Source organism: Dreissena polymorpha, chromosome 9, assembly GCF_020536995.1.
Source record: "Dreissena polymorpha isolate Duluth1 chromosome 9, UMN_Dpol_1.0, whole genome shotgun sequence".
In the NCBI taxonomy this organism is placed as follows: Eukaryota; Metazoa; Mollusca; class Bivalvia; order Myida; family Dreissenidae; genus Dreissena; species Dreissena polymorpha.
Window position 1 is genome coordinate 20,179,017 of NC_068363.1, and position 22,805 is coordinate 20,201,821.

The following is a 22,805-nucleotide window of genomic DNA, read 5'->3' on the forward strand; positions in this document are numbered from 1 at the left end:
TTCAATAAATTCAGTCAAAACTGGTATAAAAATCCTTTAATTTAAGTTCATTATCAAAACAAACTAAAATCCAAACACGCATGATATGTCTTTTTTAGCCATTCAAAATCTCTTATAACGTTGTTTTATTATCAATTTAAACTCGCCATTTTCTGACCTCGATATTCGTTTTATCTCTGGTGGTCACCTTTAAGGTTTGTACACCATAATTCTCATATGCGAACGATTTCTGACCACAAAACTGCACACTTAACGATTCATTTATGATCAATTCAACTTGCGACAAAATAAAAGTTTTTTAATGGAAACATGTGTGTTTACCTTTTTTCACACTTAAGAAAATCGAAATAATTAAGCTATTCATCTTATTTGTGTTAGGGAAAAGTTGTCGCAAATTCAAATTTTTAATGATAAATTCTTCATGCTGAAATTATTTATGTTTAATAGGTAATGAACAGATACGATAATCTGAGAAAATTCAGCTGGATTCACTCATAGACATTTTTTCTTTGATTGCTGCTGATCTTCCATCTGCGCCAAATTCATGTCGAAGAAGCCATTCGTTAAAATTTCTGAATAATTTGCGCTAAATTGTCAGTTTTTTTGGGGTTTCCCATCAAGGCCGCTTTTTTGTAGCGCCTCGCAAGGGTGGGTCTCATTGAAAAAGAACTTGATCTTGAGGTAACAAGGCATCTTTGGCATCTGATGAAAGCAGTTGGCACCCTGTTTATGTGGCCCCGTTGTGCAGTGGATGACAATTCACCACTATATCGTATATGATCACCCTAAATAAACTCAATTCATATTGAAAATGTCAATGTCAATATGCTTACATGTTTCAATCAATTTCATTCTTAAGTAAGCCATTTCTTTAAAAACAACAACAACGTATTCGTCTAGTGCACATACTTTCTTTAAGTATAGGGCTCATTCTTCATATTACCAGCAGTCATTGTCTTTATTAGTCAAAAATATTGTTATAGTTATCAGTGCCTACGACATCCACATCCATATTTTCATTGCGAGGCTCGTCAAGCCAGGCCCCGGAAGAAGACATGAATGTGGATGAGGATAACCCAGTGAAGAGGGAGTTGATGAGTGAATGTAAGAGGCGCTGTTTGAGTTAGCGTGCATCTGGTTGTTAATAAACATGCTTGCGTAGCTATGTGCATTGTTAGAATGTTGGATAACGTGTGAAAATTTGTAAAATGAATGTTTGGCATGCTGAACATTTGGTGGAACTGCAAATGTTATTGTATCCAAGCTTTGGAAATGGTGCATATTTGTATTAACAGACATCATTACATAATGTTGGGTTAATATAGTGGATATATGGTATTCAATATGTGTATGGGGCAGTTTCTGTTCATTATATTGGAATTGTCTTAGATATGCCTGGTAGAATGTTTGGATTCAGTTAGAATATGAACCTGTGGATTGTAAATGGGTTTTATTGGTGGTGTTGTTTTAATTTTAATCTGGAAGTGGTACATGTCAATTGTGTCTAAGTCAGATGGGTTCTTGTTGTCAGGTCTTGTTGTCTTGTTGTTAATGAAATCTGAAATGGGAGTGTTAAATGGGAATATTGAAACCGATTAGTTTAAACCTATTTATTTTAGCTCGATTGCGTCGAAAGCCTTAGGTTTATATAAACGCTCTCGAGTCCGTTTCCTGGGCCTAGAACCAGTACTTGGTGTCTTTGGGGGAGATCTAAAGAACGCTCCCACGGTGGGGATCGAACCCGTGACCTCCCGGTCGCAAGGCGGACACCATATCCATTACACCACGGCGAACCGATTAATGTGGCATGTAATTTGAAAAACAGTTTGGCTGTATGCTTATGCGCTTCCATCTCCTTAGCGCTCCAGGTAGATGTTTTTTTCTCGTCCTCTTTAATTTCTGAAAAAAGAGAACCCTGGCATATCACCCTGACATAGAGTTCAGTCAATGTCATACTATATTAGATTTTTTTCTATCCTCTTAGTAAAAGCAAAATTTTGAACAAAAAATTAACATTAACGTTTCGGCATAATGCCTTTATCAAAACATTGGAAATTATATGTTAACTACATTTTTACGTCTTTTGACTGCACAATTTAAATAATTATTTAATTATTTAAATGTTATTTAAATTGTGCAGTCAAAAGACGTAAAAATGTAGTTAACATATAATTTCCAATGTTTTGATAAAGGCATTATGCCGAAACGTCAATTAAAGGAGTATAATCAGAGAGTTATAATTTTTTAATATCCCTTCGGATAATTCAACTGAGCTTATAAAAAATTAACAGTTAATATCTTGTTCTTTCATGACTTAACAACTAGGCACTATTTAAGTGTCAAAACAAATTGAAATCATAACAAATAATGAATGATATTAATTATACCTACCTCTCTTCCTTCAAGTTGTTTTTACTCAGTGTTCTGGTAGTTGAGTTTAGTCAGGGTTTTTAAGAGTTAATAAATAACAAACTTTAAATGTAAACATCTTAACTATGCAATTTACGGTAAAGATTATTTCTTAATAAACATTCGATACAAACATTAGGATGTCCAATCCTCATACGTCTTAAAGCTGTTAATACATTTCAAGTGAAGTAACGAGTGTATGTCAGTGTTAGTTACAACATGCGAAGTGTGTAACAAACAGATTTCAAGACATTTTGTTTTTCAAGTATGAACATTCTGGAATAAAAAGAGTTTGAATATTATACACAATAAAATGCTGATGAAAATGATTTATGAAGAAGTCCCCAGTCTAGCCTGGGATTTTAAGCGTTAGGGATTTCCTAAAACTTAACAAAATAAATTGAAATTTATGGAATTGATATAGTTAATAGAAAAATGCAAAGAAACATCAATTAATTTAAACTTAAGTGATCAATTAATTTAAACTTAAGTGACTTATAAAAAAGCTGGATACATGTTATTATCCATAAGTGTGCTGTTTTAACATCCTCTATTGACAATGTTGCGCCGTAGCGCTCTTGGTTCTGGACTGGCAGCAGGTCTTTGTTGCGCTAAACATCCAGTGCACCGTCCTTTGGAAAATCAACTCATTACATAGATGTATGCAATAGTATTGTTATAATATTTAATATATTTTCACCTATTCCCCACATCATATCATTCATTCATCATCAATCGTTAGTAATTCGGTCCGTTCGAGATAAGCATGTTCAAAATGTATTCTCTAATCGTTATATAAAAAACTATTTTAGATGATGACATTATAGGGGTTTTTTTATTAAAAAATAGTATTACCACCTGAATAATATTTTATCAGTTAAGATGTACAACACGTACTTTTTTATAATTGCGAAAAAAAATAAGTCAGTGTCCTTGAATGTATGTACATTTACATAACGTTCAACTGTACGAGTTGATATCAGGAATATATAAACTCCTATTGTAATATAAAATGCATTTTCTTCCGAACATGTTCTTATCAAAATAAGTGAAACAAAATCCACGACATGTTTGTGTTGTGTTTGGGTAAACAAACGAAGTGAAACGCATAATTATTTCAGTGGCTACTTTATTATCATTCAACGATAGAAGCGATCGATGCCTAACAACTAACTAACCAGATCAGAGGTTAACATGCAGTTATGAAGAACATGGGGCGGTGCGTTGCTACGCTTCATTTACAAGTAGGCGTGGCGAAGCGGCATTATCTAAATACACAACAATTCTCCCCTTTTAATTTCATTGATCATACATGTAAATAAAAATGAACATACAAACACATGCGTTTACATGTAAATATCAATGTACACAATTCTAACAATTATAATGAATAATCAATAAAACCTTGAACATTTCAAGTTCATGACCTCTTAAGTAAGCATGACCTTTTATTCATTATAGCATGCAATCAAAGAACATTAGTGAGCGTTCGAATTCGACACAGGTTGTAAAAACAACTGAGGATCTGTCTTTCTCTCCTGCCAACTAAAGTTAATGTCTGTATGCCACTATAAAACGTAATTGGCCTAACATTAAACCATCAGTGTCATTAGTACTGCAGGCGTTCGGGCGGTCTTCTATTGCGTAATGGATAGCGTCTTTCTGGCAATCGTAAATCCGTATCATTACAACGATTATCCCGGGACTCATTTATTTCCATCGAATTCGGTGCCGGCTGAAGTTCACTGACATTTGTGTTCGCGGCATTTAAAGTAGTTTCTAAGGGTGTGAAAACAGGTACATTTATACCAGAATATTTCTGCATTTCCGACGCGCGAAGCTGATCAACATGGCGTTTCCATGTCATATTATTCCCGATATCTACTTTGTATAATAGTGGACCATCTCGAGAAACTATTGACCCAGGGGTCCATTTTTCCCTTGAAGTAGGTCTGAAATCTCGCGCTAAGACACGTTGACCTAATTCGAATTCGCGAACTTTTCTATTGTCAGCCATTGACAATTGCATTTGACCATTAGTGACTCGTGTCTGTGTGTCGGGTATCATCAAATCAAGTTTACTGCGCAAATTCCGACCGAAAAACAGTTTTGCAGGAGTTTCCCCCGTCGTACAATGTGGCGTATTACGATATGCCAACAAGACAGAGTTGATCTTCAAATTGAAATCGGTGTTTTCATGCATTAAAGCGCGCATTGCAGATTTGAAAGAGCCATTGAACCTTTCCACAAGACCATTTGTGGACGGTTTTGCTACCGCAGTTCTTATATGATATATCCCGTTTCTCTTCATAAACAGAGAAAATTCTTCAGATGTAAATTGACAACCATTGTCTGATACTAATTGCTTGGGCAAGCCGTATCTTGCGAATATTGTACGCAATTCTTCAATTGTTCTTTCAGAAGTTATCGATTTCATTTCGATGTCTTCTGGCCATTTCGAATGAGCATCTACGATAACCAAAAACATGCGTCCAAGAAATGGACCTATGAAATCTACATGTATTCGCTCCCAACTTGACGTAGGCCATTCCCACGGGTGTAACTGAACTTTCGCGGGCGATTTCTGTTGCATCTGACACGGTTCGCATCTTTTAACCATGTGTTCGATGTCAGTGTCAATGCCAGGCCACCAGACGTAACTACGCGCTAGTGCCTTCATTTTAACGATACCTGGATGGCTGATGTGCAATAAATCAAGCACACGTTCGCGCATCTTAATGGGAATTATCACCCTAATGCCCCACATTAAGCATCCGTGGTGAATCGTCAATTCATTTCGTCGCGCGTAATAGCCTTTCAAAAGAGGGTCATTATCATTGGTATCCCAACCTTGTTGTACTTGCCTAAATACACGTGACATAACGCGCTCCCGCCTAGTTTCACGGCTGATTTCCGCGCTCGTGACAGGAATTTGTTCTAACTGAGAAGTATAGAACACATCTTCAACTGAAATTTCTTTACCCTTTTCCTTTGACGGCGCGGGTAAACGCGACAATCCGTCCACATTAGTATGCATTTTAGTACTTTTGTACTGTATATCGTAATCGAATCCAGAGAGAAATATAGCATATCTCTGAACGCGTGCGGCAGTCGTTGCCGGAATGCTTTTGCTCGGGCTGAATATTGAAGTGAGGGGTTGGCAATCAGAAACCAATGTGAACTTTCTACCATAGAGATATGGGTAATACTTTTGTACTGCCCAATAAATTGCCAATGCTTCCCTATCGATTTGAGCATATTTCATTTCAGTTTTGGTAAGTGACCTTGATGCGAACGCGATCGGCTTTTCTGAGCCATCTGGCATAACGTGTGACAATATACCGGAAATACCGAACGGTGAGGCATCCGACGCGAGCCTAACCGGAAGTTCCGGGTTGTAGTGTGTAAGAACAGGTTCCGTAATGAGAAGTGTTTTCGACTTTTCGAACGCGCTCTGGCATTCTTTTGACCAGACGAATTTTCGATTTTTCTCGAGCAACGCGTTCATGGGCTTTGTTACGGTCGCGAGATCTGGTAGAAAACGATGGTAATAATTGAGTACCCCGAGATATGCCCTAAGTGATGTAACATCACATGGAGGTGGTGTATTCAATACCGCCTCTACTTTATCCTGACACTTCCATAAACCTTGTTCGTCAATTTCATGACCACAGAATGTAATCCTTGGCACGAAAAACTCACACTTGTCCTTATTTACTTTAATTCCATATTGCTGTAACCTACACAACACCTTTTGTAAGTTATCCAAATGCACATTATCACTTTCACCAGTAATCACCATATCATCCAGCATGCACTGCACCCCAGGGATTCCTTGAAGAATTTGGTCCATTGTGCGTTGCCATATAGCTGGAGCAGAAGAAACCCCATATAGCATCCGGTTGTAACGGTACAATCCTCGGTGGGTGTTGATCGTTAGCAACTCCTTGGTTTCGTCCTCGCATTCTAGTTGTAGGTACGCTTGTCGTATATCAAGCTTGCTGTATTTTCGCCCATTTGACAGATTGGCGAAAATGTCCTCGATTCTTGGGAGAGGATATCTATCAACCTTGATTGATTGATTTACGGTAACCTTAAAATCACCGCATATTCTCACATCGCCGTTTCCTTTTACGACAGGAACGATCGGTGTCGCCCATTCACTGGTGTCCACTTTCGAGATGATTCCTTGACTCTCGAGACTGTCCAGTTCTTTCTCTATTTTTGGCTTAATAGAGTACGGTACCGGCCTAGCCTTTATGAATTTAGGCTGAGCATTTTCATTTAGGGTGAGCCTTGCCTTAATGCCCTTCACCTGTCCTATACCGTCACTAAACACGTCTTTATGTTTGTCAAGTATAGAATTTAGACGTACCTTCAGGCCTTCCGTTGTCACAGAGTTCACATTAAAAAGTGTGTCCCAGTCCAGTTTGATGTGACTCAGCCAGTCCCTTCCGAACAGTGCAGGCCCATCACCTTTTACGACGCAAAGTCGCATTGTTCGCGATTGTCCATTATAACTGACATGCACCATAACTGTCCCTTGTTGCTCTATGACATCGCCTGAATATGTCTTCAGTATGGAAAAAGCAGGATCGAGCTTCATATTTCCGAATCGTTTTCGGAAATCCTTGTTTGATATGAGGGTAACTGCTGATCCTGTATCAAGCTCCATGGGTACCTCGACATCGTTAATCTTCGGCTTAACGATGAATTTCCCGTTGTCTCCTTTGTTCACAGTGTTGATCACTGAAACGTTTTCCTCCATACACTGCACCGACTTAAGCTTCCTACATATAGCCTTTATATGTCCCTTTGCTTTACAGTGATGACAAACTGCATCTTTCAGTCTGCATTTATCGGAGGGGTGGTTAGTTTTCCCACAATGGATGCACTTGGTGCTCTCTTTGGCATGTTTGTGATGCTTCCATTTCTTGGGTTTTGTTGAATGTCCAACTCGATTGACAGGCACATCGGCGGCTGCCGATAACTGTAACTCGGCGGCGTCCTTATGTGCAGCTTCCATGGCAAGCGCTATTTCTATGGCATTTTGCAGTGTCAAATCAGCGATTGACAATAATCTTCGCTGTGTTCCTGCATCTTTAAGTCCACAAACGAACCTGTCCCTTAAAGAATCGTTCAAGTTCGATCCGAATTCACAGAATTCCGCCAACTTCCGAAGTGAAGTTACGTAACAACTCACACTTTCGCCCACTGCTTGTTTTCTCTTGTGAAACCGGAATCGTTCCGCGATTATTAACGGTTTCGGGCACAAATGAGTTTGTAAAAGCTGACAAAGTTCCTCATACGATTTCTCGGACGGCTTTGCTGGTACGGTAAGGTTCCTTAACAACCCGTACGTCTTTTCACCGAGGAGTGTTAAAAGTCTTGCCACTTTTCGTTCATTATCGATGTCATTGACCATAAAGTACTGTTCAAGTCGTTCCTGGTAGGAAGTCCATGTTTCGACATTGCTGTCATATGCGTTAATGTTCCCAATCAGGCCCGTTGCCATTTTGTGTTTATATCCAGAATTTCACGCACAATCTTATTAAACGGATAAAATTCTCGAAATATAATCCACAAAGTTTTATCCTCGTCGCCAGTTTGTTGTGTTTGGGTAAACAAACGAATTGAAACGCATAATTATTTCAGTGGCTACTTTATTATCATTCAACGATAGAAGCGATCGATGCCTAACAACTAACTAACCAGATCAGAGGTTAACATGCAGTTATGAAGAACATGGGGCGGTGCGTTGCTACGCTTCATTTACAAGTAGGCGTGGCGAAGCGGCATTATCTAAATACACAACAGTTTGGTATTACATAATTATATACATGGGTCCCGAAGTTACCCCAATTGTAAATTATAAACATGATTTAATACTGAATAGTAAACAATTGATTAACTATAATTAGATATATAACTTACAAGATTGATAACAGTGGTTACAGAACACTTATGTTCTAGTTATGTTCGTTTTCGTTTTATATTAGACTTTGCGTCTCGAACAATTTTTGGCCTGGGGCGTAGCCCCAAGGCAATAGTAATGATACCAATTTCCAAGCCTATCCGAAATGGCTGGCTGCCAAAAACCAAATTCTCAAAACTCCGATTTACCACTTAATTCATGCGCAATAAAAGTAGTTCTTCGCAGGTCTCAATAACCCGCCTTATAAATACAGAACATCACTACATAACATGACAATGTCATACAAAGTGTAAAAAATATTATTGAAGCAAAATTGCTAAGAATTGGCTTCGACATAGTTTTTATTGTTTACATATTTTTTCTGAGACATTTTTTGAAGACGTTATATTTGGTATTTATAAACATATTTTAAAATATTGTTATTTTATTTTGCGTTAACAAGACATTCCAGAAAAAAGAAAATGAAAAACTATTCACAATCATTTTCGGAAATAGACGAAGTAACCGGATATGGTATTTCACTGCGCAGATCGAGCGCGCAGATAGAGCGCGAAAAGTTCTACCTGAGACAAAGTACACAATCTGTTCATCGTTCTGTATCAGGGTAAGTGGATTTTCTTTGCATACAAATTACAAAGGAGGTTTGAGTGTTTTCCTGATCTGTTAAATATGTAATAAAAAGCTATTTTAGGCTATTAAAAGTGATTTATTTGACGCCAACAATAACAGTTTTTTGCGGCCATGTTGTTGTTGTATATCTTCACCGCCTATGTAGACGAACCTCTACCAGATCTGTAGAGTTGAACAAAAGGTTATCGTTCCCACCACCAGTATCGTGTAGTCCTCCGCCGTCTATGTGCACTGTAGTATATACACAAATATTGTCTTCTCTTACAGTGTCTGAGCTTCTGCACTGAACAGCTAGGGTCAATTCGTATAAATTCCGACAAAGGGGGAAATTCGGACATACTTCTTCCAAAGCACACTAAATCTAGACCCAGGCCTTCAGCGCCTACAGCGCTTTGATTCTTTCATTATAGCGAATACATAACAATAGACATAAATATTCCAAATACGAAGAAATGTCCTACTGTGTTTGAAAGATTCTCGCATAATGATCGATTCCTTGCAAATCATTAATTTTCATTTATTTGTATTGTATACGTTATTTCCGCAATTAGCAAAAATTACTGCATATGTGCCATACAATGTACAAGTCCGTGTTGGGCGGCTGTTAATCTGTTTAATTGCAGTTTTTTTTCCATATATTTACACACGATAATTGGATTAACATAATATCCTCGCTATTGAATGATCTTTTCGACAGGTTTTATAGTACCATCTTTAGCTAAACTGAAATGATATAATTGTTTTATTTCTGTTGTTGAATTTTAAATTATATGCAATAGCTTTAAAATAATGAAGCCAAACCACTATTAAATTTGTAATTAAGTGTTTAAACAGTTTTAGTTTTCGCTCAATGTAAGCTAAAAAAGCATGTTTTTAATGCAAAGTATCAATGTTTTTTAATTTATATTTAATAAACTGAGATACAATTACTTTAAAACTATGCCGCAAAGCAAACGATTTTTTATTACTAAATAGTAATAGGCTGGGGGATGGGATTTACGTTTGAAATACCATACCCTACTTGACTGATAATACTCCAGCAGTTTGTATGGTCGCCGTATGTAAATATTTAATAGGTTTATCGGTTAAACTGCGTTCTTTCGAATTTCAAATCGAAAATAGCAGGTCTATATAGTTAGCAAAAAGGAAGTAAATTGTATAATACTTTTGTTGTACTTTAAGGACAAGCTAACAACCAATTGACACACAAATTAGTTTACCTGTCTATTATTTGGGTCTTTATATTAGTGGTTGTATATTCTTTTGATAAAAAAAACACATAGTTATTTTCAGATTTTCAGAAAATCAGAACGGATTTTCAAGAATATTCGTATATCTGAATACTGGTTAAGTATCATGATAGTTCAAAATGGAATAAACACATTTTTTACACGTTGCATTGCGTACCGTTTTTATTTTCTTTTATTTCGATGTGAAATTGCATACTGCACATCGTTGAAAAAAATATATGGATAAGATAATTGGTTGTTTTAATCATTAGGAGCCGTTCCCTAGGCCGTTCACTATTATCGGTAATTGTAGCACCCACCTTGTAGAGTAGTTTTATTGGTGTTTCTTTCCGATAACTGACATTTTGGCCACATCGACTCAATAAATCGACACACAATTTTGTCCAATCAGATTGAAAGTATTAGCTATTGGGCAATAAACATTTATCAGTAATAATTCACAGAACAAATAATATGTGAATATTTTGAGCATCAGTGATTGGCGTGACAGTTAAAGAGAAGCTCAGCATAGTCGAGTTCAAACTGATACGTGCATGGCTGTTTGATTTGATCATTTTTCAACACTGATCTTAATTATGGGCTTTATTAATTTAAATATTGTCTACTAAATCGAAAATGCAGTTGTAAACCGTAAGAGTCATAGGCAAATACAAAATAAGTAATTCTAGCGATTGAAATACGGGCAATGCAGGTCACTCTGTCACAAGTAGTACCATAAAGTAAAGCGAATCATTAACCTTACCTAAATTACTGTTTCAGTTATTCGATATACTGTACCTAGTGTATATATTACTTCTAATCTGGATTTTGCAATAGCAAGGATGAAAGGCATGCATACGTCATGTTATTAGGACAATGGAATCCAGTATTTAGAACACGTAAAAGAGTGTATGTACCATTAGAAGTTAAAGCGTGTGTTCTAGTTTTTCATTAATAGTTCTGAATATTCGCGTGTTTAATTAAATAAACTAGTTTACGGAATAATGAGCACACGAATACCATTATTATTGACACGCAGGTTGAACGACCGCCAGCCCTGATACAATAGGGTTCTTTCGCAACACTTATATCTCTTAAATATAGCTGCAATACCCTCAAAATGCTCTGGTAATAACAATGTATGTGCAGACGACAAAGCGGTTATGAAGTACATTTTACGAATGCATACCTTAGATCATGTCTGATCAGCAAATACGATCGCTTCATTCAACGCATTTGGCAGTGTGTGTTTTTTTCGTACAAACTCAATATATTGTCAAAATGGCTCTGTTATTCTTCAACAAAAGATCCAACACTTAGTTCTGGTATGTTCAAAATAGTATATACATTACAGAATATTAGGCTTCGTCGAAGTGTTATTCTTAGCTTCATCTGAAATGTTACAAAACGATAGGGCAGAAACCTGTTATTCTCTTTATAATACAGTTCAACCAATGTATGCATTTGGCCAAAATACAACATGCATAATTATTCTTTTATAGGGATAGGTTCACGAATTTCGAGTTTGAATCCACGAATAGTTGTTCTTTCTCTCTTACGAGATCATTTAAGGCGACCACATGTATTAAAGTTTTGGAGGCAAATACATTTAAATACATTTTTCAAGGATACGAAATTATGTGAACTAATTCATGCAATAGCCTTGGTTGATGACTGTTAATATGAAATGTATTGGTTATTGTATATTGGCTAATTAAACACTATCATAGGAACTCACACACGTTAGCAAGTCATACCAAACGACTCAAGAATGTTATTCGCTCGATCACTAACGAATTTCATGGACTAGTTCTCAAAATTTGCTAAGGATCACTTTTTATTTTCACATTATCTTCAATTTTGTATTACGTTCATTTTAAATGTTTATTTTACAGGTTTTGATATTAGAATGTGTGTTTGTGATTTATTTTATATGTATTGATTTATCATTGATGCGTGACGCTTGCTGAATCTAGCTAGGGGTAAACTTCAAATTACACATTCTATAAAAAGTGATCCTTAGCAAATTTTTAATAGTATATGTGATAACGAAGTGTAAAATATTGACATACCATAGTTTTAAACGAAATTAGCCCTTCTCAGTATGTTTACTGATTGGACATCATTCATATTGACGGCGTAATTTTAATAAAATAATTCAACGCCGAAAAAACGTTGTACGGTTTGACAGCTATGATGAAACATTGAAACATCGGACAAAATTGGGATTTATTGTGAAAAACATTGTAATTCTAAAAGTTGTATAATAATGAATGCAATGTCCATAATGGATGTTTGCGAATATTGACAATTTGGCGGTTGTGGTGGCGCTAATCAAGAAGTGCTTAACCACAAGACATTATATGCAACTTGAATTTCAATGAATGTTAACTGGGTTTGCCGATTATACTATTATTGTATCATGCATGTCACGAAGTCAGGATTGTTATTCCACGAGGTCATAAATATTCATATGCCAGAGAACGCTGCTATAATTGGTTTTGTCTCATACATTTTGGAATCCAATATAGAAATGTGTAACATCGACAGAATAATTTCAAGGGCAATAAATGTACATTTTGCTCACAATAAACTTTATTGACAAAGAAATGCAGAATGGTAGTGAACATTATTTTAGTTCTATTTAATAAATTTAGGGACAATGTAAGGGTCGTACCGTACCAAGTGTAATACGCTGTAAATGTATATGTGCTTTAAAACGGTTATTCTTTTATAGGGATAGGTTCACGAATTTCGAGTTTGAATCCACGAATAGTTGTTCTTTCTCTCTTACGAGATCATTTAAGGCGACCACATGTATTAAAGTTTTGGAGGCAAATACATTTAAATACATTTTTCAAGGATACGAAATTATGTGAACTAATTCATGCAATAACCTTGGTTGATGACTGTTAATATGAAATGTATTGGTTTCCATAATATAGGACTTTTAACTATAGAAATTTACTGGTAAACGTTCCAGTGTTATTTCCGCGTTTTCAAACGTTAACATATATTTACGAGCAAATTTTCTTAATAAAAAAATTCCATGAATTACATCCTAGGCAAAGTTTGATATTAAAGAACGTTGTTTTACACTACCACACTTACGGTGGCATAGAGGTGACATTCACTTCTCTTTTTATTTAAATTGCTCTCCTCTTTTTTCTATCTATATAAAAGCGGCGTGCAATTAAAAAAAGAACGGTGCAATAAATAAAGGCAGAGTGCATTAAACAAAAGAGGAGAGAATTTTCGCTATCTCGAGATCCCGAGTTAGTCAGCCAATCAAATTTTGCGTAACATGTGTAAATATTCTGTACGCATATATATAGCTGGTCAAAGCAGGCAAGGCTCTGAAATAACATAACATACTACTATTAGTACTACTATTACTACTACTACTGCTGCTGTTGTTGTTGCTGCTGCTGTTACTACTACTACTACTATTATATTGCAAACACTTTTTCTTTTTAAGAAATAGCACTTTATTTTGTTTTGGAAAATGATTGTTTTGTAATGTTAGTTTATCTTTTTCTTCTCCAATAACTCTAAAAAGGATATGAACTGTAACTTCGTTCGTTAAGTTAAATGCATTAAACATTATGCAAATGTACAAAGCATGTTTCGTTTATTGAAAATAGAAATTCACTAAGAACCATGTGTTACTGATATAACTTCACATTCAGTACTAACGCACGCCATTTTGTAAATAGGCATTTAGGGTCAACTTCCTTGTTTAGAATTTGAAATCGAAATTTATGTGTCATCATATGAACAAACATATTTTCCTCCAGTATACTTTTTGTTGCCAACAATTCACAGAAGAGCTTGTTAGAATAATCACCTATATTAGTAACCAATACTGCATATTTATTTATGTTGAAGAGCAGAAACAACTTCCAGGTTCAATTGAGACATCAAACTATTGTGTGTTTCCCATGTAACTTAATTAAATTTTGTGATAACTTTTATCTGAGGTTGAAAGTTCTAAAGTTAAACGTTAATAGCTTCATTTTGTAATACGCTGACCTCCACAGCCTTTATATTTGTATGTCGGGTTTAAGTACAAATAATGATAACATTTTGCAATACGATTTCCCCAATAAATATCCAGACCAACCTTTATTTTTGGTGACATAATGAACATCCATATTTGACGATGAATAATATAGCGCAGTATGGACATTCCCATACATCCGTGTACGGATTGTGAAATACTTCTACATTTTGAAATAAGAGTACTTGCAGTCCTGTACACATTTAACCTATTAAGACATGACGTGCATGGATTTTAACCCGTGGCTTCCCTTAAAGAAAAATCAAATCAATTCAAAACAATTAACTTGAGACTTTCTTACTTAATGTATTTAAGAAGTAAGGTTAACTTCTATAAAGTCCAACACTTTAACCGGATAAGTCACCTTTGGGTTTTAAAATAGTCAACATAATGACCGGTGTAAACAATTAAAAATAACAGTTAATATTTAACACATAGACCCATGCCTAGGTAAGCTACACATATTTGATTCCAAGAGAAATCGTGACCTTTACATAGATCAGAATATTAGTCATAGTCGCAGGTGTGTTATTTATCTGCTTTATCATAATCTACCTTCAATATGATTGAACTTTGGGAAACTGTTCCATGTGTAATAAAAAGTTATTGACATTTGTATCACACACCCCGTTAGTAAAAATCTGTGCTCGACCGGAAAGATCTCAAAATTCGTTAGATTTACTCGATTATACGCGTATTGGTTTGATTTGTTTTGTACTTAATTTATACAACAATTTATTGTATGAGGATTGGAAGACTTTTGCAATCATATTACCTGGTAAAACTGGTTGACTAAGTGCATGTGCTGGTCTCAGGTAATCTATATACGTCCGACTCTATTGAAACAATGATAGTAACTATGAAGTATAAACAATGTAAATTATAAATATTATGTTCAAACACGTCACGCATCCGGTTTAAAATCTATAAAAGGCTGCATACCTGAAAAACAATGATAGTAACTATGAAGTATCAACAATGTAAATAATAAATATGATGTTTAAACACGTCACGCATCCGGTTTAACATCCATAAAAGGCTGCATAATTGAAAAACAAACAGTTATGAAAATTATTTTATCGTGGCAATACCAACGGTTTCGCGTTTCGCATACAATAATATTTTAATTACTATTAAACATAAGTATTATTTATTAACGATGGCATTATTCGGAAGAACTAACATCGGTTTAACACGTACAAGCATGCCAGCATCGTTGCAAATAATCCGACGGCAAAATTGATGTACTATCTTAATTGCGTGAAGTCGGTACTTCAGCTCGACAACAAAGACGCGCACTTTGACAGATTGACAAGATACGAGTTTTACCGTCTGAGCGAATCGGACACGGACTTGTTAATTCGGTTATGTCTTGCGTTCTCCCCGAACGTTTTGATTAACAAATGTATATTCAACAGCGACGCGTTGTGCGGTGACAGGGGCAATGTTTTCTACGATCTGGAGACTGTGAGGAACAACCTACTCGTCGCCGGCAGTGTTATGGTTGCCGGACGCACGCGACGCGTCACCAAGATCATGACATATAAGCGCTCTTGGATGGTCAACAACTATGTGACTCCGTTGCAAACTTTACTGACGCTTCAGCAGTTGAAGAGAACGACAAGGTCGCTGTATTGGCAATAATGTTGTTACCCCAGTGAATGTATTTTAAGGAATAGTGTAGTGCATATAATATTGTGTTAATAATGATAAATGGAACTATGAATCTACGCATTTAAGTATTGCTACGTAATATTATTCCCATTGCTTCTTTATAAAATAAAATGTATACTAGACATTAAATGACTATTTTGTACAAGATGTAATCATATTTTTTTTTATTTATTGTGAAACTCCTTTACAACATGTTACATTAAACAATAACAATCTCTTTACTAAGATTCTATTTTTTCTTTCATATTATTAAGTAAAAATAGTACAGTTATACTGATATGATTTATATTCAGCACTTAAATGGATTTATATGCTTTATTATAGGAAATGTTTTCCATACAGTGTAGTTTAAATAGTAAATTATACATTACGTAACCAAATATAATCAAACTTCTCTTTTAAGAATATTATGGTATAATACTAAATTATACAATAAAGAAAGCAAATCGGGTTTAACAAAGTTCTTTTCGTTTTATAAAAGCACGTAAAAGTGAATTCGATCCTTTCGACAATTTCAGAAATCGTGCAAAGCTGTTTGGGGTTTTGTATGCTATCGTTGGATTTGACAGTATACGCCGCAAAAATGCTTGTAAGCCATTTGTCTGAACTTTGAAAAGTAATCGTGTTCATTGGCGTCGCACTGAAGTGCGGCGACTAGTATGTAATACGTTTTTTTCGCTTATGGAAGGAGAAGTTATTTTACGGATCAATGTATATATTTTTGTAGTCAGAATATCTTGCTTAGTGGTGATTTTTTTGTGTAAATTAGTGTAAATAAGTACTGCATTTGTGCCTATTACATTTACTACAACATTTATTTTGTGTTAATGCAAATCTAATTCTTTTAATTAATAACTGATCACAGGGACTGGGCAATAATAAAAGATCACAGGGACTTGGCAAATACGCGAACCGGTGAAACTTTCTGGTTTTGTATAAAAACGAAACAGAATCAAAATATATTTATTTTGTGGTTTTTCTAACAATAGCGCAGACTTTTACTGTTCGAGTTTTGGTTTACGCGTATTTTCTTCAATTTTACAAGACGACAGCAATTGACCTTTCGACAGCGAGAGTGAAGCCACGCCCACCGATTTCAAGGGGGGTCACTCCGCCGAAGTCCGTCATAAAAATGGCTACGCGAATCGGCCGCATAAGTGAACCAAAAAGGCCTCATGGTATACCAGAAAGGCCATACAATAGTTTTTATTATCATTGAATAGTGGTGCTGAATATAATTATCATATCTATTAAATAGTCAAAACTTTTTTTTTAGTCTACTTAAAAGCCGTTAAATTTATCATCAAAGTCGGCAAAATTATCGCCAATTATCGCATACAGTATGAATTGTTCGTTAGTCACAATATTTTTCCTTGAGTAATAGATGTTTCAGTTTTTTAATTAAAAGCCGTTAATTTTTGCAACCGATGGCAACATCGCAAATGTGGCACAGGTAAGTGAATTTATTATAATAGAAGACGAAGAACGTTTTTATTGAAATCCGATATAACACATATCTACAATGCGTTTGGTCAAACTGACCCATGAGCATTGTTATAATCGTAAAACATAGTCAAAGTCGTCAAAAAAGTAACATACACAATATATTATTATATATTATTATTTCCTCGTAAACTATCTTCTGCAATATTTAAAATATAAGAAGTTGAAAGAATTTTCATGTACAAAAAAACTCGCTTATCAGACCGGGTTTTCAAAGGGTCATTCACAGTTTGCGGCATCTGTTTTGATAACGGATTAGTAGAAAGCCCACATGTGGTGTAAAATTACACTTATTGGCCCCTATTGATAATTACTTGCGCATTTTAAAATAGTTTCTTAACTTACATTAAATTTGGAAGACTTAAACCGAAAGAAATAAAAAATGTTTTATTCTATGTGATATTATTAAAAATAATAACTGATTGTCTTTATTATTACGCATTTCATTAGCATTAAACAAAATTAGCAAAGTCTATAATGTCTTATTTATTTGCCGACTGCATTAGAATGTCAAATTTATTTAACGTTGGCCACCTTTGAAAAATGGTTAAAAATGTTCCTTTCTAATTTGTCTATATAGAGGATAAACAAGTACAAAGTTATACTCTTTTTTATAACGTGTCCGTTGCAAAACTTACATTTTCTATTTTCGCGTAGTATCTTATTATAACGACTGTGTTTTGCTTTCGGGCGATCGCTTAATATGTTGAGATTAAGCTGTTCGTGTGGACGACCACAAAGACGAATCCAACGTTTGAATTTTTCAAGATTAGTACCTGGTTGAGGGAACGGAAAAAACGTACTTCCATCTTTTAACCGTTCTGGATACCTTGTGTCTGAATAACAAGTGCCATAACAGCACCTTTCAACCATTTTCTTTGTTTAAAACACAGAATTACGTATAAGCTTATGTGTCGGACAACGGCGAGTTTGACGGACAAAATGGCGGATAGTAACGGGCCTAATCTATGCTGTAATCTGATTGGTTAATAAGCCTGTCAATCAATCGGCTGTCGAAAGGTCAATTACACGGTTTATTGCGTTATTGATAACCGTTACACTACAGTCACTTATTAATATCTTAGTTAGAAGATGATTTTTCAACCGGTTCCGTAGTGTAGTGGTTACACGCTCGCTTCACATGTGAGAGGCACAAGGTTCGAGCCCCAGTAGAATCAAATTATTATATTTGTGTTCTATGTTAAATTTTTGTTTTGGTGTAGACATTTTAGTTTAAATAAATATACTGTTTTAGTGTAACCATTTTTTTTTTGTTATGCCCATGAAATATATGTGTGAGAGGGTGGGGGGGTCGTAAACACATTATAGTGCCCATCTTCTTGCCTTTTCTTATCAACACAATATTATAGTCAATAGGGTATACGGACTATATGGACCATGTACCATACGGCCTAGAATATACGGCCCAGATTTGTGACCATACGGCCCATGTTTGCAGACTATACGGCCCAGGTTTGCGGACTATACGGCCCAGATTTGCGGACCATACGGACCATATGTCTTTTCGCAATGTAGATTATATTAATACACAAAATACTACACTGCTTACTATGCTGTGATACGAAACATATGTTAAAACTAAAAAACGGGTAATGAAACGTTTGTGTTCTTGATTATTTCATAAAAAATATTCATATTATCAGATTTATAACTCTGAATTAACTGAATAATCAATTATTCATTTAAACAATAGGCATCACGCAAACATGCAATTTCATGGATAAAATCCATTTTACTTCAATTGAACATTTTTATTAAAATTAATTTATGCCGCGTGGTGACAACGTTAATAGAATTTCTTACATCACTTAAATATCTTATAAAAAATACACAAATAAATGCAAAAAACACATCTATTATCCATGTATTTTTATAAAAACATGTTTTTATACTTATTGAATACATGTATTAAAATTTAGCAGTTAAACGTATCTTTTTATTTACAGTTTTCATTCTCTTTTTTTTCAAACTTTTACAGTGTTTCAAATCAATGAGTACTCAACCCCTATCGTAAATGAGCAACGTAAGAATAAGTTCAGAATCATCTCCCCTTGAAGTTGAGAAAATATGAAATTACGCTTACAAGATGAAGCAGATTTTTTAAAACCCACACAGTTCTGTTCAATTTATTAAAACTGAACACGGATGCCAGTAGAAAAGGAAACCAATGTTAATAAAATGAAGTATGAAATATTTGGGGGTTACAACACAAAATCATAGATAATGGTTATTTGGTGGTTATAACACAACAATAAAGATACTGGTTATTTGGGGGTTATACCACAAAATCATAGATAATGGTTATACCAGTATTTTTTCTATTTTGTTTAAAATGATCGGCCAATATATTAATATTTACAGTAGACAAAAATTGTTCCATGTAACTTCATTGAGTGCCTTTTACACTGAAATTCCCGACGCCCTTTGATGCTTTACATCAATCGTTATCTTGTATTAGAATCATATAAATATAAGAAAACACAGTGATTCATCAACATCCAATTAAACGTGCATGTAGAATTTATACACTGCAATATAGCATGATGATACCAGGCATATGGATTGTTATCACTCTCTTGATTTCTGAACAATATTCCAGATTTTTGTTCAACATTATCTGCATTCGTTCTTTAAGTATTAAAATGACAATATAAACGTCATTTATAATTATTAGGACTTGAATTATTGTACTTGTTTCTATTTTAAAGCAATACATAATAAAGGCGGTATATAATATAAAACAGTCATTCAAACCAGTGTAATAAACTTCTAAATAAAGTCAATAATAAACTAGCAATGGCGCGGCAGAGGCCGACGCGTATCCCCACGGCGCATGTTAGACCGAGGGGCGCCCCAGGGCTGATAATGGGGCCATGCATAGTTGAGATTGACCGTATTGTCATAAGAGATGTTCAGTATCAATTGGAAGTAACTCGGTGTAGAAATGAAGAAGTTTATGTAAAATAACATAAAACAAGAGATGTGTTTGTCAGAAAAACAATGCCCCCTACTGCGCCGCTTTGATTTATAAACAAAAATCATAAGGCAGGTTCATTGATAACCTCCCTTTAAAGCGTATTACTTCCCTTGGATTTCTTTTTTTTTACCTGTGGCCTTGAAGGATGACAATGATCTTTTACCACTCAAAATGTGCAGCTCCATGAGATACACATGCATCTCATCTAATATCACCTAATATCAAGTTGCTATCTTCAATATTGCAAAAAGTTTTGGCCAATGTAAAAGTACATAACATAAAAATACTGAATGAAAATCTCTGACCCGGCCCCATCCCAACCCCCATAACTTTTGACCCAGGGGTAAGATAAAAATTCCAAATAGTGCAGGGTCGCTCATATTCTCATAGCTACCATGTGTGTACGTTTCAAGGTTCTAGTGCTTATTGTGAAGGAGGAGATAGTGGCCAGGACGGACGGACAGACGGCGGAGCTAACCACAATATAGCCACGCTTTTCAAAAAGCGTGGGGATAACAAATGATTTGTATATACTTGGAATTTTTGGTGATTGTATTATTCCACTGATCATTATAAAAAAAAGTTACTTGTCTACAAACATTAAATTCCTCATTGTTGCGATGGAGCATTTTCATAAAGATTAAGCAGTATATTATTTCTTTATGATACACATATATGTATTATAATTCGTATATTTATGGTTTTCAATGTAGTAAATGTTACAATTACTATACATGCCAATGGTCAAATATAGTCACGGTTGATAAATAAAGTCATTGATAGTTTCAATAAAAAACAAGAAATATCTTTAAAAAAGATATACGGCGTTGATAGTTCAATGAATGAGATCAAGGATAGCGAATGTCTTTTTTCTGTGCAGTTCTTAGCTGCATCACACGCAGTACGGGATGTTACGCGGAGTTTTCGCGGCCTATTTTACATTAGTACATATTGCTGGTCATAAACATATAGATACAAAACAGAAAACCAAAAGAAGAATGGAAGTGAAATTAAAACATACGAGTCAACCGGCCACACGAGAAGTATCCGTATTTATAGGCGCGTTCTTCGAACAAACCTGTTTTAGTGGTTTGTCGGGCATTTTGCTATTTGCATTCGATTTTTAACAGTATCGTTAATCATCGCGCTCATGCTTAATACATTGGTCAATATGGTGGAATAATTATTGTTAAATTAATCAAAAATAATATTTATCATTGTATTGTTGAAAACACATTAAGAATCTACATATTTCTGGTCTAAAGAAAATTCCAGGTCACCTAGTTCACGGATAGCGTATTTATTATATAACTATTATTTTACTGGCCGAGAACTCCGGTGATGACCTGTTTATAAACTCTGACATTCATACACTGGCCGCGAATTGACCCGATACCTCGCGGGTTGAAATGCAATGTATTAAAGTGAGGCCTCGCTTCCACTGCTCTTAATACTTTTACATGTTAACATGTTGACAAGAATATGGAAGTAAGTACTAAATATGAGAACATAGCTTTGAAGTATAAACGCGTTGCGCTGGTAATTCTCTGAAAATAAAAGGTGCACGCACAAACTGTATTGATGTCGAGAATTGAGTGCAAAACTGTTCTATCTATTAAGCCTTTATACACAGACTTTGATAACTTTTTTACACATTAATCAATTCCGATTAAGTGCATGATACATATGCGTTGAAATTTACTTAATCAGAGTCTTATGCCGTTGAAAACCTATTTTATAGGGAAATCAAGATAGCATAACCATGTTTTATGTTTTTTTAATTAATATTACCATATACAGTTTGATAAATATGCAAACAAGCGAGACACTTAACACATTTGGTATGATGCTAACAGACGGTACAAAGTGAAATCGTTTTGTTAAATCATTTCGGTCGCGTCATTTTGCTATTTGATTCGATTTTTAACAGTATCGTTAATCATCGCGCCCATGCTTAATACATTGGTCAATATGGTGGAATAATTATTGTTAAATTAATCAAAAATAATATTTATCATTGTATTGTTGAAAACACATTAAGAATCTACATATTTCTGGTCTAAAGAAAATTCCAGGTCACCTAGTTCACGGATAGCGTATTTATTATATAACTATTATTTTACTGGCCGAGAACTCCGGTGATGACCTGTTTATAAACTCTGACATTCATACACTGGCCGCGAATTGACCCGATACCTCGCGGGTTGAAATGCAATGTATTATAGTGAGGCCTCGCTTCCACTGCTCTTAATACTTTTACATGTTAACGTGTTGACAAGAATATGGAAGTAAGTACTAAATATGAGAACATAGCTTTGAAGTATAAACGCGTTGCGCTGGTATTTCTCTGAAAATAAAAGTTGCACG

General features: G+C 35.1%; 1 protein-coding gene across 1 annotated transcript; it reads right to left on the reverse strand.

Moving 5' to 3' along the window:
• Window positions 1-594: 594 nt before the first annotated feature.
• LOC127845898 (uncharacterized protein K02A2.6-like) lies at window positions 595-7,924 on the reverse strand. The gene is made up of 4 exons (XM_052377074.1): window positions 5,761-7,924; window positions 1,431-1,558; window positions 998-1,114; window positions 595-723 (listed from the first exon to the last, which is right to left on the reverse strand). The coding sequence occupies exons 1-4, from the start codon at window positions 7,922-7,924 to the stop codon at window positions 595-597; spliced, it is 2,538 nt and encodes an 845-aa protein (XP_052233034.1).
• Between the last annotated feature and the right edge of the window lie 14,881 nt (window positions 7,925-22,805).

Bases quoted from the DNA above. Each gene is read 5' to 3' on its own strand.
- LOC127845898 (XM_052377074.1), bottom strand. From the start codon at position 7,924: ATGGCAACGGGCCTGATTGGGAACATTAACGCATATGACAGCAATGTC. The intron at 1,115-1,430 runs GTTCATATTCTA...TAACTCAAACAG, and splicing joins AACCCATTTACAATCCACAG to CGCCTCTTACATTCACTCAT. The intron at 724-997 runs GTAGGCACTGAT...CCACATAAACAG, and splicing joins AAAATATGGATGTGGATGTC to GGTGCCAACTGCTTTCATCA.